Here is a 16,462-nt window from a genome sequence, read left to right as displayed (position 1 = left end):
ATACACAAAAATATGAGAAAAAACATATACAGTGTACAGGAAGTACTTATTTATATCCAAAACCTCACAATTTAAAACATAGGAAAACATTTAGACCACAATAGAGGTCTTGGACATAAACGACCTCATGGCTAAATTTGGAGTTCCTTTTTTCATGTAAACAGTGGCCATTCACAGAAGCAGTGAAGCTTGGTTAGGCTACAGTAAGTCAGCAGATAAGTGGTTCAGGAGGCTATTCTTAAGGAGCTCGCTCTTATTTTGGCACCAGACTACGTGAACTTAAGACGTCAAACGTGTCCGTCAACCATAAACTGTCAACACAGTCCAAGATACAGGACGTGAAGTCTTTGCCTCTAAAAGGTAAGATTTTCATTCTTTTGTATTTAATAATGCTTTAATAATGATGTGATAACTGCCATTATGTTTACATGCACATCAGAAATGCAGTTGTACGTTAGTTGGCTTTTCACTCCGTTTTTGAGCAATAACAGGTGCACAGGAATGAGTGATCAGGAAAAAAAAATTAGATCACTCACATTAGATTTTGATATTTACATGGCATTTCAATAATCTGACTACTGTCGAAATCAGATTATTGTTTAGTGTAGGGGGCATGTAAACACAGCCACTGACAACTTGTTACGATGAATGAATGGATTTATTTTAATTTATTATTGTGTCTTGTATTCATATATACAAAGCCTTTTCATGAGCTTATAAAACACCATTAACAAAGTTTAAAATGGTCTAATTTAAATAAAAGTCTGCCGCTTTCCCCAGGCTTTACAAATAAATGAAGTCAAATTATATACATTAGAATTAAACAACTATTTCTTCTTGCATTAGCCCTTGTAATTTCATAATGACATTAGTGATATATATATATGTGATATATTGTGCTGCCAAAATTGAGCTATAATCTTTAACATTTTGACAACTGCATCTTGGAAGTTCTTTGAGTTATAATTTAAAGATCCTGTATTACGCCTTTTTCTGATCTATGCTATTATGTTGCTTCCTTATCAAAAAACATTCCTGTAGTTGTGTTTTGTTTCATTCACACATGTTTAACACACAAACCCTGTATATTTAGGCTGAGTTCTTCTCTCAGACTGAAAACACTCCACCGCATGTTCCACCTTGTGATGTCATGTGGTAATACGTGCTCCACTGTATTTTTAAACTCCATACACCTTCACTAGAATCAATCCTGAAATTGCCAATCTAGACATCCACTTGAAATCTACTGCTTCATGACATCACAAGGTGGAACAGAGCATTTTGAGCTTTGGAGATGTAGACAGACTAATAAAGTGTTACTCAAACATGTGTGAATGAAACAAAACACTACTCCAGGTCTGTTTCCGAGGAGGTAACAGCATTAGAACATGGCTTAAAGCTCACAAGTCAATTTTGTGTAATATAGGACCTTTAATTGCTTTCCTCCAAGTTTTACCATTTACTTTTTTGCACATAATAAAAAAGCCTTCACTTTCTAAAATCACATAGCTGTTTTAACAAAAGTACATATCCTTATTGTTGCTTCCCTCATCCCTCCTCTTTACCCTGCCTTCATATACCTGCTGTATCTTCCATGGGCCACATCACTGTCTAATGGCACAATAGAGTGACCTTATTGGACACCTGTGCTCCATACTTGTGAGGCAGCAGGGACCATCTGGTTTGGGTGTTACTAGAGCAGATATCCCTTTAGCCCTCTCAGGACAGCCTGGATCCCACAGACTTAACAGAAGGCTATTTACCTCATCACCGGTCTGTCTGCCTTATGGCTCACTCATGGCCACACGGCAGCATTGTCACAGCCAGATGTTAAATAGTTATTGCATTACATTTTGTTATTTCAGTTTTAGTATTCATAATAACATAATAATAATCTTTCTACAGTTTGATTGTTTCATATGGGGGGCAAATGTAACTCGATGGCACATTGTTTTGATAGAGGTAAGTGAATATGGTGGTTAATACTTGGATGGGAGACTGCTGGGAATACAAGGTGCCACAACGGGGTGTCAGTGGCAAAAATTATTGCTGTGTCCATAGGAAAGCCACCTCATCCTTATATGAATGTGTTGCGTGAGCATATATGACATAGTCCACAAACTCACCATTATAAACGCATATCTTGAATTCCATTTAACTGATCACAATCTTGCCTACTTTTTAAACAATTACACCACGTTCTGAAACTCTTGCAAGAATAATTTCGCTTCAGTTTGTGCTGAAAGAGAAGACATTGAATTTCTTTTCTTTCTTTTTATTTGCCAGTTTTTGTTTAATGTGTATAGACCCAGTAAATCCCGAGATAGTGAACATAAACCAAGACTAAACATCAGCCTTTTGACAAATTCTACCACACAATTCTTCTACTTCCAGCACAGGTTGAAATTGTTATTATGGGCGGTAAGTTAAGGAATATTTTATTGTCCCTGTGTCTCTTTTTTATTCATTCTTCATTTCTATTTATCTTGCGCTTAGTCTGCTTTGTGCGTTTTAGGTGAACTAGGAAAACCAGAGCATCTAGGGCTACAATTCTGAATGAACATGCTACATAAACTAACTTTCACACTAGCTGTAACCAATAATCCATTCATGATACGTGAGTACTTGTGTAACATACTTAAACAACATCGTAGGCTTACATAGTGAGATTTCGAGAAAAGGAAAGCCTTTTTACAGCTACTGTCCACTTTGATTAAACCTGGCTGTGGCTTGATCACAGAGTAACCCATCTCCTCATTTGACCTTGTTGGTTAAGTTAGGTGAGCTCTCATGACTGTTAGTAAGTCATGCAAACTGCTACGAGATTAACACAAAGGTTGATCGAATCTCCCTCCAGCTGTCTGAAATTTTCATCCCACTAATCCCAGTTCCAGTAGGACAGGCTAATTACTTCTTGATTGTTGACATATCTATTTTTTATCTATTAGTGATGGGACTTTCGGCTCTTTTATGGGATCCGAATCTTTTGGATGTGTTCATTTCAAACAGCTCTTCAAAAGACAATTTATTCATATGACAGAAGCCAACATGAGAACTAATTTTAACGAGAAACTAATCACAGAGAGGAAAGTAATCAGTATATAAATGCAAACAAAAATGGATGCAAACGGATCCAGCCATTCACATTAAGGAACCGTTCAAAAGAGCCGACTTGTTCAAAAGAGCCGACTTATTCACCAACGTCACCTCACTAGTATCTATTTCTTTTGCAGTGAGCTGAACAGTATGGAGGGAGTTCCACTGAAAATGCCAGAATATTCGTCTCAAGAAGAACTCGTTGAAGATGTGCAAGTTACTGTCCCAGATTACCTCACAATACTACAAGAAACAGAGGTAAGCACTGTGATATCTGATAGGTAAATATAGATTTAGTTTAGAATAGAGTATGTCACCCCATAAAGGAAATGTGTTTAACTTGTGGAACATTGTGATTGATTATTATAGGATGTGATTAACTGGAACTGTGTAATAGTTTCAAGCATCTGTCCAATTTACAAATAAGAAACATTGATAGTAAGATTAAATGAGCTCTCAGTGAAGGTTATTCATCAGAAGGAATCAGTACACTTAAAAGATGAAAGTTACATTTTCATTACACCAAAATATAATTAGAATTTTATATGAGAATCTTTGGTAATGGACACGCAACATGGTGCACAGAATTATGATGACTACCACTGTGTTAGATCAATTCCTGGATTGCTGAATTTCTCTCCTCACTCCCCACCCACTGTCCCTTTTTTTCGCTCCCTCTTTCTCCTCCCAGTATGACTTCAGTCTGGAGAAATGGGTACTCACAGGCCTTCAGAACGGCTTCATGAAGCTCCATCATCCCTCCGCCTCCTCCTCTTCTTCCTCCTCTCTGCAGCCCACCTGTCCACCATACTGGATGATGTTCCGCAGCCCCCAGCAGAGTCGCCTCGCCAGCCGCCACAGCTCCGACTTCTGGGAGCCCAACCCTCGGCAGCGCTCCTACTCCCTCAACCCCTCTGTCCTGCGCGCCAAGTTCACCATCTCCGACTCGGAAGACGAATCAGAGAATGTCGAAACTGTCAATATACCGTTGCCAGAGAAAAAAGACTTGAATGTTGATATGCCTTGCACAATCACTCAGCGTAACCAGAAGAAAGCCCAGAAGGCCTTTGTCCCAGACCTCCTCCACCCACCCACCTGTCTGAGCAGCTTACCACACCAGCGCCGCAAAAACCTCCGCCAGTGCTCGCTGTCTGTGCTGGAGACGACCAAGCAGAACGCGGTCAATGAGCAGTCCACACCAAAGGGCTTCAGCAGGAGTGACTCAGTAGACAAGCTCTGCAGCCAGAAGCTAGGAAAGGTAAAATACTTACTTTCACACTTTTGTTATATCCATTCACTCTACAACTTTTGTTCAGTTGACAGAATTGAATTTTTCTTTTGCTATGGATCACACCTGGATGACTGAGGGGATTACACAGACATAGTAATATATTGTTGATGATTACTGTTATTTTTTTTAATTTAATGATGATACTGATGTCCAAAATCCTCCAAAACATTCTCAAAGATGCACTGACTACATAGAAGAACATTTTGTATTCAGATACTACAAAACCTTGTGTGCTAGCAAAAGCTCTCAAACCTGTCAAGTATTTCTCTGATTTCATATATATGACCTATGAAAACTATATGACCTATGAAAAATTTGTCTGCAGATTAAACTTACACAATACATGTCCAAATTTCCAAACCTAACCCAAATCCTAACTAAAAACAAGTCTTGTCCTTTCTGCTATGGTCCATTTAAAACTTCTAACTCTAACAATATAATTAGTCATCTAATAAAATGACTCTATTAACCAATTCATTGACTAAATGACTAAAGGCCTACAGCCCCGCGGCCCCATTATATTGGTATAGTTCTATTCCACCAATCACATTCATGGAACAGTTGTATCATTAGTCTATTTAAAGATGTTGTACCTTATTTTTACTGCTCTAAAAACTTGAAAAACACCAGTACTACATTTTAAACTGTTTGCAGTGGTCCAAACTTATTCCTCACTTACCTTATGCATTCCAAGCATCCTAAATATACACTGCAATGAGTTTAGATGAGTTCAGAGACAAGAGGAGAGGTCATGGTAAGACTAACCACAACTAACTGTTAGCGCACGCTTCCTCATTATAGGACACACATTATAAAACGCTTCATAATTAGATGAGGCAGTACACAGCGGACATACTTTGACCACAAAAACTGCGTATAAAATATCTCTGTACATGGGCAAGATAAATTAGGTTAAAATGAAAATGAAAAAGTAAATGAAAAAAATAAAAAATAAAACACAGGGCGTTTAATATCGCAATCTAATATCTTGGGCCATTGTATGATTCATGTGGCAATATGCTAGAGCAACACCAACCTCTTTGTTGTATAGTTATAAAGTTATTGCATTCATTTTATCTTCAATTTAATAATAGAAGAAAAGATTTATAGTTGTGGTACACCAGGCTGACCAGATGTTTTGAGCAAAAGGTGGACAAAGCAGAAATACTGCTTTATTAGCTCAACCCTCAATAAAATTATATTAAACATAATTTTTCAAGCAACGCAGTTAAGTTGATTAGTTCCTACAATTTTCATGTAAGACATAAGTTAAAGGAGCTCAACCTGGTTTTCAGTCTCTTAAAAAACGAAAAACAAAGCTAGTTAATTTTAAACAATTTGCTGTGGTCTTAAGTTATTCCTCGTTCTCAGAGACCAATGCAGAGTTTTGCAGTAATGGTAAAGCTAACAACAGCTAGCATGCTAACACACACTTCCTGTTTATCAGATAATAAAATTCTTTAAAATTAGATGCAGACAGTACACAATGGACTTATTTTGACATCAAAAGCTGCGTGCTTATACAACATCTGTACTAGGACAATTTTTGCTCAAAAAATAGGAACAAATCAGGTTTCAGTTTCAGGTTTTGTTTATTTTCATTTCTTCATGGAGAAATTTGGCTCAGAGTAGGGCTTAGCAGCATTGACATACAGGTATGACATAACAAAAGACAAAAGAAAAACATGTTGAACTGGACAATATACAACCACTCGGGCTTCACACATCTGCACAATCAGTCCATGTTGTTAATATATTCTAGTCAGGGACTTTCATTTTCATAGAGACATTGTACTATCTCTAAACCTGTATAAATATAGTTACGTAAGAAGACACAAGTTATAAATCATATACCTGTAATATAGTGTAACATAGTGCAGTCATTGCAGTCTGGAGTGATAACATATCCCTCAAATGTCTAGACCTCCTGACTTCATTGAAACATCTGTGTTCAGTAGCATGTGCATTTGTCTTAAAATGAATGGTATAGAGTACATGTATGACTGATATATTGTTGCGTCATATCTGAGAGGCCATGTTGCTTTTATACCCTCTTAGTAGCCCATAATATGAACAGATTGCTCTTCCTCTGACTGTGCTACGTTGCATGTTTTTATTTACTATATGGCCTTGGCCCTGTCATAATTTCTCACTGCAGAGGTTTACTTTATGTTGAGCTATTGCATCCCAGACGAGGGGGTAATTGAGCAGTTTGTTGCCCTCTATTGGACGCTCTGAAGAACTGACAGACACTGACACTAGGCCTGTATGGAGTTCAGCAGTGACCACTCATACTCATTTTTCCCATGTACTTTCCAAATATTCAATCTTAGAAAACTTGCTGGAGGCGAATCAGATGACCAAGACCTGTAATTTCATTTAATCTGTCCCCGCAATGTGACAAACTGCTACATTATCAAAACATTTTTGATGTGTTTGATGCTCTCTTCCTATTTGGAATGTGGCTGCTTGTGGGTTAGCTATGTCCATTTATATATACAATCTATGACTGTGCCTTAAACTCATAATATTTGAATTTTCGGAAAGTAATGAGAAAAATGTGTGGTGAATTTCTGAACTTCAGCAGGCTTTGACCGTTGAGCTCCATTTCACTATTTAGTGGGAACATGATGAACTAGATTTGATTTTATGCAGATAGGGAGCTAAAATTATACTGCCAATACAACCGTTAAAGTAAACAACAATAAGTCCATGAAAGCCAGTTTAACTATGATTAATCTCGTGCATAAATAGGACCTACTACTGTGGCTTAATTTGAATTGATAGTATTGCCGGGAAGCCTATATATAATCCCCATTCTGTTCCCCAGGAGCAGCCTATGAATACAAGCTAAAGCCTGGGGCATTAGCTTCTCCTCAGACAGACTATAAATTTCCACACATAAGCCTGCAAAAGCCACCGATCACTTTACTATTAAACGGCTCTACTGCCAGCAGAGTACATGTGGAATTAGCACCCCTCCCTTTATTTTCAGATTGGCATACATTATTTAGTCTACATATAAAACATACTCGCCTTCACTAACCTTGTTTTTTACCTGCAATTTAATAATTTACTTGCAGTGCTAATTTTGTCAACTAAAATACTTTGTAAAGACTAGACCCAAGTTCCACTTTTCAATCCCAGAACCCCAAAACAGACCATAAACAAACTTAACATCCAATGAACAAGTCTAATGAAATTATACAACTGAATTATCATAGTCAGAACACATATATTTTCTGGCTGGCTAATTATGGATTCAGTCAACACAGTTAGCATCACCTTCTTATAAACTAAAACAAAAAATAATTATTGTCAAAATAACTAATAGTTAAGTTACTAAAACAGATTATATATATATTTTTATTAATGAATTAACAATTCTTCTACAGATTATTATTTTTTTATTAATTAATTAATATTTCTTTTCAAAATTAACACTATTAAGTTGCATACATTTAGATTTTGCACACATTGAGATTTTGTATCTAAATCAGGTGCATTACCAAAAAGGAACTGTTGAAATAGTCCAAATGTTTAGTGGGATCAGCAGTCTAAAAATAGTGTGCGTGAAATCTGGTGTCTGGATGCAGCCAGGTTATAAAGGGTTCAGTGGATTAGCGGGTGAAAGTACTGTCTTTCAGCAGTGCTCCAGGCCCTCTGTGCTGCAGAGTGCAGTCAGGTGACACACATACAAATCCACCCACATCTATAGCTCCAGTTACAATCAGATATGCAATTTGGGTAAAAAAAAAAAAAAAAAAAAAGTATTATCTTCCTGCCCTACCAAAAATCAGTCAAATTGAAATTCGTTTAATCCGTAGAATATTAACAGTTTTATTAGAGATTGAGTAAGCATTGCAAAAGTCATAAGACAGTGTTGTCATACTACAATTTCATAATCAATTCTAAGGAAAAGGTTTGGTACCGGTTTTATCAGATTTGCTGTATTTTTTCAGTTTCATTCCACAAACTATATATGTTATTCATGTATTCAAAATTTAGATTGTTTGAGTATATACCCATCATACACAAGAAGTCATGTGTATGAGTTCAAATAAGTCATAAGCAATGGAGAGTTAGCCCAATTGGTTCCCAACATTGATTCCCAACAATTAGTGCCACCCCATTAACTTATTACATTTCAAGCATAAGACCCACTCTTCAACTTTGTCTCTTCCTTAGAGCTTGTGTTGCTCTTTAACCCCTGCACACATCTCTCACTCTCTTTCTCCCCTTGCAGGAGTCAATCAGTCCACATTCCTGCCCGGAACCCAGTGTGGCCCCTCGCCCCCTGGGTCTCTCCTCCGCTGCCTGTGATTCGTCCATAGAGCTCCTTTCAGCCCTAAGCCTGGAGGAGAGAGAGCTGCTGGGGGTAATCACAGCTCGGGGTTACCCTCTGAGAACCGCCTTCATCGCCCTGCAGAAGACTGGACGGCAAGCCCCTGAGAAGGTCAGCACTCAACATACGATACCGCAGCAGGCTTTTCAGGGCTACCAGACATTCACTTACTTGCGTTAGGTTTAATCCCTCTAAGAAGACTGAGGGCACATGTAATCCTGCACTGTGGCTGTAAATAATTGGGATTTAAATGGTAATAGTGGTTTAACATAAACTAGACAAGAACAAATTTGTTTCAAAAATAGGCTGAATTAAGTAATTAAGAATAACATGCTTTCTAACATTAAAGATATAGTATGTAACTTTCTGAAAGTGGCTTACCATCTGCATGATTCAATGGAAATAGAAATTCAAAACCATATTTCAGAACATTCTCCATGGAAATAGATACATTTTATTCCATTCTATGGAAGATGATAGCCAAAGGTACCACAAGCAGAAGGCCCTCCTCCAGGACAAGTAAGAGTCAGGTTTGTGGATGTAAGCCCACATACACTAAGGAAGATTTTCAGGGCAATAAATACAACCAAAATGAAAAAAACAAAACAAAAAACAAAAAACAAACAAAACAAACAAAACATGGTTTTCTTCTAGTCTATTTTTTGTGGATTTATTACAACAAACAAGCAGTTACTATAACATCCATATGTAATTGGACAATGGACAGACATGCATTCAACTTAAATATAGTAGGGCTGTGAAATAAATCTTAACTCAGATAATAATCAATGCTGAAACTAGTATCAAAACTTCATAATGAAAGAGTACTAACCATTATGGCATTTCTTCACAATTTAGACAAGCTATTGCTTCGATATTATGAGGGAAGTTTGGTTTGCAAGGAACACATTTTGAACCCACCTCTCTCAAGTAATTATCTTTTGAACAATCATCAGTATATATAATTTTTTTTATATTACATCGTCTTCTTCATCACAATGCCAACAAATCGATAGGCAGCACATCACAATCTTTGATATTTCAAGCTAATTATACATGTATCACTCTTATTACTGACAGACCCAAGACTGTTTTTACACCATTTCCGTTTATTGTGATTGAAAGCTTAATACCCTTGCTTCGATCTGACGTTCCCCTATTGACTCCTTTACATTCGCTCATTTGGTTTGACTTCTTGCCACTCATCGAGACATGATGTGGCAGCTGGCAAATGGCTTTAATGGGAGCCAATTAGCTGGGAAGGCATAATTACCTAATGAGCTGAATATTGTGTCTTACATTTGGCAACACGCTCAGAGCCCAGGTCACCCCGCTCTCACACGTATTGTATTTCACTGCGCTGATGTCATGGCATATTTGTTTAATCTCAGAGAAACACAGTAACAATGCCATGGCTTAACTTGTGCTTAGCCTGTTAATGCATTTCCAAATTTGTTTTTTTTGTCTGTTTGCCTGTCATTGCTCATTCCCCCACACGCAAGATGATAACTCAATAGAGCAAATTGTTGAAAGGGATTTAATTCATATTGACAGCTAATTGCAAAGAGGCTCGAGCAGCTTGCAGACTTTCTATAAGAGGAATAAGGCTGAAAAGCTAAGGTTATTACAGGGTGGACGGCCACAATCCAGTCTGGTAAACATCTACTATGTCTAATTAGAGATTGTTTTGATGAATGCGCGCTCGGGTAAACAGCACGAGATTACGAGGAAGATCCTTAAGGTCAATGCGAAAGTAAGTCACATGATTGGATTTGTAAGTGTGTGTGTGTTTTGTCTTTGCAGATCTTGAACTACTTAGTGGCTTGCGACCACCTCTGCCAGCTGGGATATGATATACTGCAGGTGGAGGAGGCGCTGGAGATGTTTCAGAACTGTGAGACTAAGGTAAATTACTGACCGCGCAGTCGACAATATAATAAAACAAGACTATTTTTAACATTGCCCAGAGCTGTGTGCTAATCCGCTATCAAACTATTTTCCATTTCGCCAAAAAAATTATTCAGCTCAAATTGGGGACAATTCACAATATTCAAATAAGCAAAGTAACCAGTTTAATAATAAATAGAATATCTTAAATTTAGATTGAATAAGATTAGAGATAAAGATGTCTGTGTGTCCATAGCAAAAGAAAAAAATAAAATCTGTTATAGTTAAAGTTATAGGAGTGAAGACGTTTTGCTGCTCATCCAAGCCACTTTTTCGGTTCTTTTCTAAAACAAAGCTATATCATATTTTAAAAGGTATTGTTATTTTATTTTATTCAATATGTTTTAGGGTGAGGAAGAGATTTTTATTTTATTTTTTATTTTTATGTTTGTATTATTATTTATTTTTTAGGAATATGTAAAAAAAAAATAATAATAATAATAATAATTTGGAGTTTATTTATTATTGAGCTTGACTTGAAAATAAAACTAAAAGATGGAAAAAATTAGATTACTGGACTGAAAAATCTGTCCAAATCCCTGACATGTTGACATCTTACTCAAACCAATATTTCAAAGCACATCAAGGTTATTTGGGAGCCATAGTATTACTTATGGCTTCCTTTAATCTTCTCCTCATGACTGCGAGTAAACACTTTTGACTTGTTAAAAGGGCTCTGAGTGATTCATTATATCTTGATGTGCAGGCTGAGGAGTTCCTTCATCTCCTGAGTCAGTTCAATGAGATGGGCTTCCAGCAGAATGCCATCAAAGAAGTGCTGCTTGTGCACGAAAACCACCGTGAAAGGGCCCTGGAGGAGCTCATGATGCGTGTGGCGTGACAGAGACGAGAAGATCCCAACCCAAAGAACTGCACATGCAAATGAGATGGTGGTGGCCTTTGCAATGGAAATAGTATATGGGATGTAAATCATTTTGCACATAGATTTTTTATTGTTTTGTTTATCTTGTCTTTTGTTATCCTTGATCACATTCAAATTTAGTCACATATCAAGAAATACAGTTAAAGTGCATATGACAGGTTTTCATGTTTTTGTAATTATTATGTGACGATGTCATACTCCCAGATGGTGGCAAGAGCGACTTTTCCCTATTGATTACACTGTACTTTGTCATGAAATATTCAAAAGGTAAAAGCACAACTGTTGAACCGGATCATTTCTATTAGCGACTAGACCCAAGAACTTGCTGTATCAAAACAAATATCTGCCTTTTGAACAATATTAGCTGCTCTCATCTGTATTAAATATTATTGGCGTACAGAATGTTGTGATGTCGTCTGAAACCTGGCAATACCTCTACCTATGTATTCAACACCAAAAATACCAAGGACATTCATTTTCTGAGAGATTTAACAATGATTTAACAAAATAAAGGTTCAACTATTGTGTGATTAAAAGTAGTTTTGGCCCTTGTTTACATCATGGTTGCTAGGTAACAGGACTGGAATTACCTTTACGTATTTCACATCTGCTGCCAGTGTCCAACCAGGAAGTAAAATAAGGAGCTAAACTAAATACAAATATTCTAATTTGTCTATTCTAATTCTAAATATTCTAATCTGTCATATGAACTTTAAGTTTGGATAGTTATTCTTCCATCAGTTTCAATAAAAAACACTTCTATTCTTTGCTGTCCTCCTTTACATTTTTAGAGTGAAGGCATAAGCACTGGTCATGCTATTATTCTTTGGTTCTACTTTATTTGCTTTAACTGACCCCTGAAAATTATTCTGGGAAAATACTGAGCCTATGCAATTTTATCAAAGTCCAAACAAGCTATGCCAGTCAAAGGAATTCATACCACCACCAATATATACAAAGATGTGCATGAAGCAGTAAATGCCGATGTTTGACTGAAAGCGGCATCACAAGGACACAAAACATTACAATGCAAAACAATTGTAGAACAGACACAAGGCACTCATTATTTTTTTGAATGTTGGCACTTTATTCAATACAGTGGACACCACGATTCATAGTTGGGAAAACTATTTATATAAACACTTATATAGACAACTGCCCAACAATAAATTTTTGTCCAAACTGAGTTTTCTGTTTTATTCTATTACCCAGACCCCGCTGCATTTGTAGGTGTCACTGGCTCTGTCCTTGGCCAATCACAAAGATTTTTACAGCCAAAAAAGTTTCTGCCTATAAGTCATTGGAATATCAAGTGAAAAGTGTTGTATTTTTCCAAAACCTTGAAAAATGTCAATGATCTATGAGGCTAACAATATCCTCTTTATTTGAAAGGGGTGTTTTTTCAGATTTTGAACACTATAATCATTTGTGGTTTATTTTTACTTTATGAACAGATGTTATCATTTCAGAAGGGATATTTGTTTTCTAACTATTAACAACAGAGAAGGCTAAACTGCTGAGAATTGTTCTTCTAACAGAACCACAATAAGGTGCACTACAAAATGCTAGATTAAAAAAAAAAAAAACAACAGAAAAAGTGAATATAAAGTAGCAAGAGTTTTTAAAAAATGTGACTTGTTGTCTGTGAATAATTAACACAAACTGCAGAACTGTTCTCTCTAGTAAAGAACATAAAGTAGCTGAGCGGTTTCACTGCCAATATTTATAGAATACTTCAGTTAAAAAACTAAAACCCTCTGTTAAGAGCACGGCATAAGAAACACAGATTCCTCAAAATAAACTTCTTTTTCTTATTTCTTACCTGACCTCAAAGGTTATCAACACATCGCACAAAGTTTCTGCGGTGCCCAACTATGTTTCCAGATCTTTGGCTTGGCGCGGTCACCGTTGACCTTTCTGTGAGAGAGAGCATGGCCTTGGGCAGCCTCATGAGAAAAGTATATATAGATCCAATCCTGCCAAACCCACTCATCTCACGTTTCTTCTTCCACTTGTAATCCTCTATTGTGTATTCTGTGGTCACTTTCCGACTTAGAGTGAACACCGAATCTCCCCTTACCGCCGCAGTGAACAAGGACCCCTTACTGTTAACGTACTGGCCCGGCACGGCTGTCCACTGGTGCGAACTTAGATTATAACAATCCATGACGCATAGCAAGAAGTCATTGCAAGGTCCATTCCGCATCACATACAAATTATCCTTATGCGGCACCATGCAGAGACCGTAGCTTTGTTCGCGTACAAGTGTAGTTTCAAGTATCCATTGATCTTTCTCCGGTAAGTACTCGAAAATATCCGTGGCGCCTCTACCTTTCCAAAGACAAATAAAAATCCTATTCAGCGCAATTGCTGAAACTACCGATGCAGCTGGAAGTGGTAGGTGCGAAACGTTACTCCAGCAACTGTTGGCAACTTTGTACCTTTCCACGGACGATAACTCTTTGTGGTCGAACTCACCGCCAATAGCGTAGAGGCATCCTTCATGACCTACTAGCGTGAGATTGTAACGCAACTGATTGGGTCTGCAAATAGTTGACCAAGAATTATTCAACGGATTGTAACAGAATCCACTTTGCACGATGTTCTTGCTCACGTCGTGCACCCCTCCAATGATGTAAAGTTTGTTGTCAAGAACTGTAACACCTGCCATAGTGGTGCTAGCGTTCGAAGGTAGCTGAGTTAGCACTTTCCATTCTTTAAGTTCCTCATCCAAATAGCATATAGTCCTTTGGAAATCCTCGAGCTCATCAGATGACGGTGAATGACTGCAAACGGCCATATAGTTAGCCGGGATTAGCGATTCAACGTAATCGATTAATGTTTTGGGTAAGGTGCAAAGGTCTTCCTTCAAATCAGCATACATATCTCTTATAAAAAGTGCAGCGTTGTGGAAAAGGTCCCAAACTCCATATGTGGAAGCAGTGTGGAACATAAGCAAGCAGTTTTCAAAGTTAATTATGTTAGTTAGATGCTTGGTAAGAATAGGTACTTGAAGAAAAGCCGTGCATTCAATCGCTTCCACAATTTGGTCGCTGTCGAGCATCGGTTGACGCCCTTCCAGAACTTGTATCATGACTTGAAACCCCAAAATCCCCACGCATTGCAGGCAGATCTCATCCTCCTGGCATTCCTTCATTCCTGACTGGAACAACGCTCGGAAGTACTCGCAGTTCTGGACGAGGAGATCTTTATTTACTACAAAATAATGGTTGTCAACGTTCACCCGCATCAGCTTGCATTGTCCTGGCTGGAGAACTGAACAGCTGGACTCCATCACTTCTTTGCAATAGATCCTCATTACATCCCCACGTGAAGGTGTCAGCAAGATGTAGTTCCTGAAAGTCTGAAAGGAAAACACTCGAGCACATCTGCAGTTTCACCTCATGTACATCAATATTGTATCTAGTCCGAAGCAGATGGTAGATATGTTTCCACTGCAGTGAGAGCAGGCTCTATACATAGTAGGCAGACATTATGATGACAGGCAGCCAAAGGAGAAACCCGTGTAGCCCGCTGAAAGAGGAGATGGATAAATGGCACGTCTCCACTGGATGTGCGGATGATTCATATTGCTCTTTGTTCGGGGTTGACAGTTGGGGGACAGCTGGAAACTTGTCCTTGGGTGGCACACACTAAAACAATGGGTTGTTTCTTTCGGTCACATTTTATTCATGCCACTTTCTAGAGCTCATTTGTTTTTAAAATAGACTGCAATAGCCTGCCATACTAGACATTATATCTTTCAAACTATAAAGAAAAAACATAATGTTTCTTGGCGGTAACCAATAGGTCACTGAGACAGAGAAGTAGCTAAAAGAAATGAGTTATTTAGCCATTTGTTTAGAATTTAATGTCCTGCATTGAGGTGTAGCACATTTTAATAGCGTATCGGTCATTAGCTGATGAAAAACTAATCAGTAGCCTACATGCAATGAAAAACAAACAATAGGCTAAGGCTCAACTTTTACCCTGTGTGTTTTAGCTGCAGTTTTATACACAAATCTTTATTGTACAAATACATAGGTTTAGGATTGAAAATACTTCACAAATACACTGAATACATTGTAAAAGTATATTTTTTTACTGTCAACTCTTGCTGTATGGACTACATTGGATGTTAGCTAACATTCTGGTTGATGACCATGCTGAGATTAATGAACAAAAAAGCCTCAGAGTTCTGTTTCAGTGCACTATTTTGTTCACAGTTCCAGCCAAAGGTGTAAAAACCACCTCCTATATAACGAGGGAAGCAAATCAACAACATCATAAACTTATACAGCCTTCCCTACATTACCTTTAGTTTTGTAGCTTATGTTCAAGTTATTATTATCAACTCTATAGGCTACATTTAGTCAGAGGTGGGGTAGTTTAATCACACAAGAGTGATCTTAAATAATAGATAAAAGAATGTAGACTGCATTATTTCAATAAAATAGAATAAAATATAAATAAAATTGTGAAAGATAAAGATAAAAAAGCAGATAAAAATGTAAGGAAAACCAACTTACTAATTCCTTAAAGTCCTGATATTACACAAAAATTGATTCTTGTAAACTTTAAGCTACGTGCGAATTTTGATACCGCATCAAAAACATACTTGGAGTTGTGTTTTGTTTCATTCACACATGTTTATTCACATACGTTTGCGTAACCTTTTATTATTCGCCTGCCTACATCTCAAAAGCTGAAAATGCTCTGTTCCACCTTGTGATGTCATTTATTGGTGGTTTCCAAGTTAAAAGCTACCTTGTACATTTAGTTTAGTGATTAGAAATGATCCAGATGATCCTAGTCAAGGTATATGGAGTTTAAAAACACAGTTGATCACTTCCTGTATTATTATGACATCACAAGGTGGAACAGTGTTTTCCGTTTTAGA

The 16,462-nt window shown here is 37.4% G+C and overlaps 2 protein-coding genes across 2 annotated transcripts; one reads left to right on the top strand and one right to left on the bottom strand.

The window, feature by feature from the left end:
• Positions 1 to 323: 323 nt before the first annotated feature.
• Positions 324 to 11,791, top strand: ubap1lb (ubiquitin associated protein 1-like b). The gene is made up of 6 exons (XM_033989380.2): positions 324 to 360; positions 3,234 to 3,354; positions 3,788 to 4,354; positions 8,634 to 8,843; positions 10,536 to 10,637; positions 11,386 to 11,791. Exons 2-6 carry the CDS (start codon positions 3,247 to 3,249, stop codon positions 11,518 to 11,520), a joined length of 1,122 nt encoding a protein of 373 aa, XP_033845271.1. The 5' UTR covers positions 324 to 360; positions 3,234 to 3,246; the 3' UTR covers positions 11,521 to 11,791.
• Positions 11,792 to 13,322: 1,531 nt separating this feature from the next.
• Positions 13,323 to 14,982, bottom strand: kbtbd13a (kelch repeat and BTB domain containing 13a). Its single transcript, XM_033991865.2, has one exon. The coding sequence runs from the start codon at positions 14,879 to 14,881 to the stop codon at positions 13,391 to 13,393; it is 1,491 nt and encodes a 496-aa protein (XP_033847756.2). The 5' UTR covers positions 14,882 to 14,982; the 3' UTR covers positions 13,323 to 13,390.
• Positions 14,983 to 16,462: the final 1,480 nt, after the last annotated feature.

This window comes from Periophthalmus magnuspinnatus, chromosome 3 (assembly GCF_009829125.3).
Source record: "Periophthalmus magnuspinnatus isolate fPerMag1 chromosome 3, fPerMag1.2.pri, whole genome shotgun sequence".
NCBI lineage: Eukaryota > Metazoa > Chordata > Actinopteri > Gobiiformes > Gobiidae > Periophthalmus > Periophthalmus magnuspinnatus.
The sequence above is the reverse complement of the archived record's forward strand: the minus strand, read 5'-3'. Positions and strand labels throughout refer to the sequence as shown.

Coding starts and splice junctions, on each gene's coding strand:
- ubap1lb (XM_033989380.2), top strand. CDS start 3,247: ATGGAGGGAGTTCCACTGAAAATGCCAGAATATTCGTCTCAAGAAGAA. Junction 4,355..8,633: donor GCAGCCAGAAGCTAGGAAAG/GTAAAATACTTA, acceptor CTCCCCTTGCAG/GAGTCAATCAGTCCACATTC. Junction 8,844..10,535: donor GACGGCAAGCCCCTGAGAAG/GTCAGCACTCAA, acceptor TTGTCTTTGCAG/ATCTTGAACTACTTAGTGGC.
- kbtbd13a (XM_033991865.2), bottom strand. CDS start 14,881: ATGAGGATCTATTGCAAAGAAGTGATGGAGTCCAGCTGTTCAGTTCTC.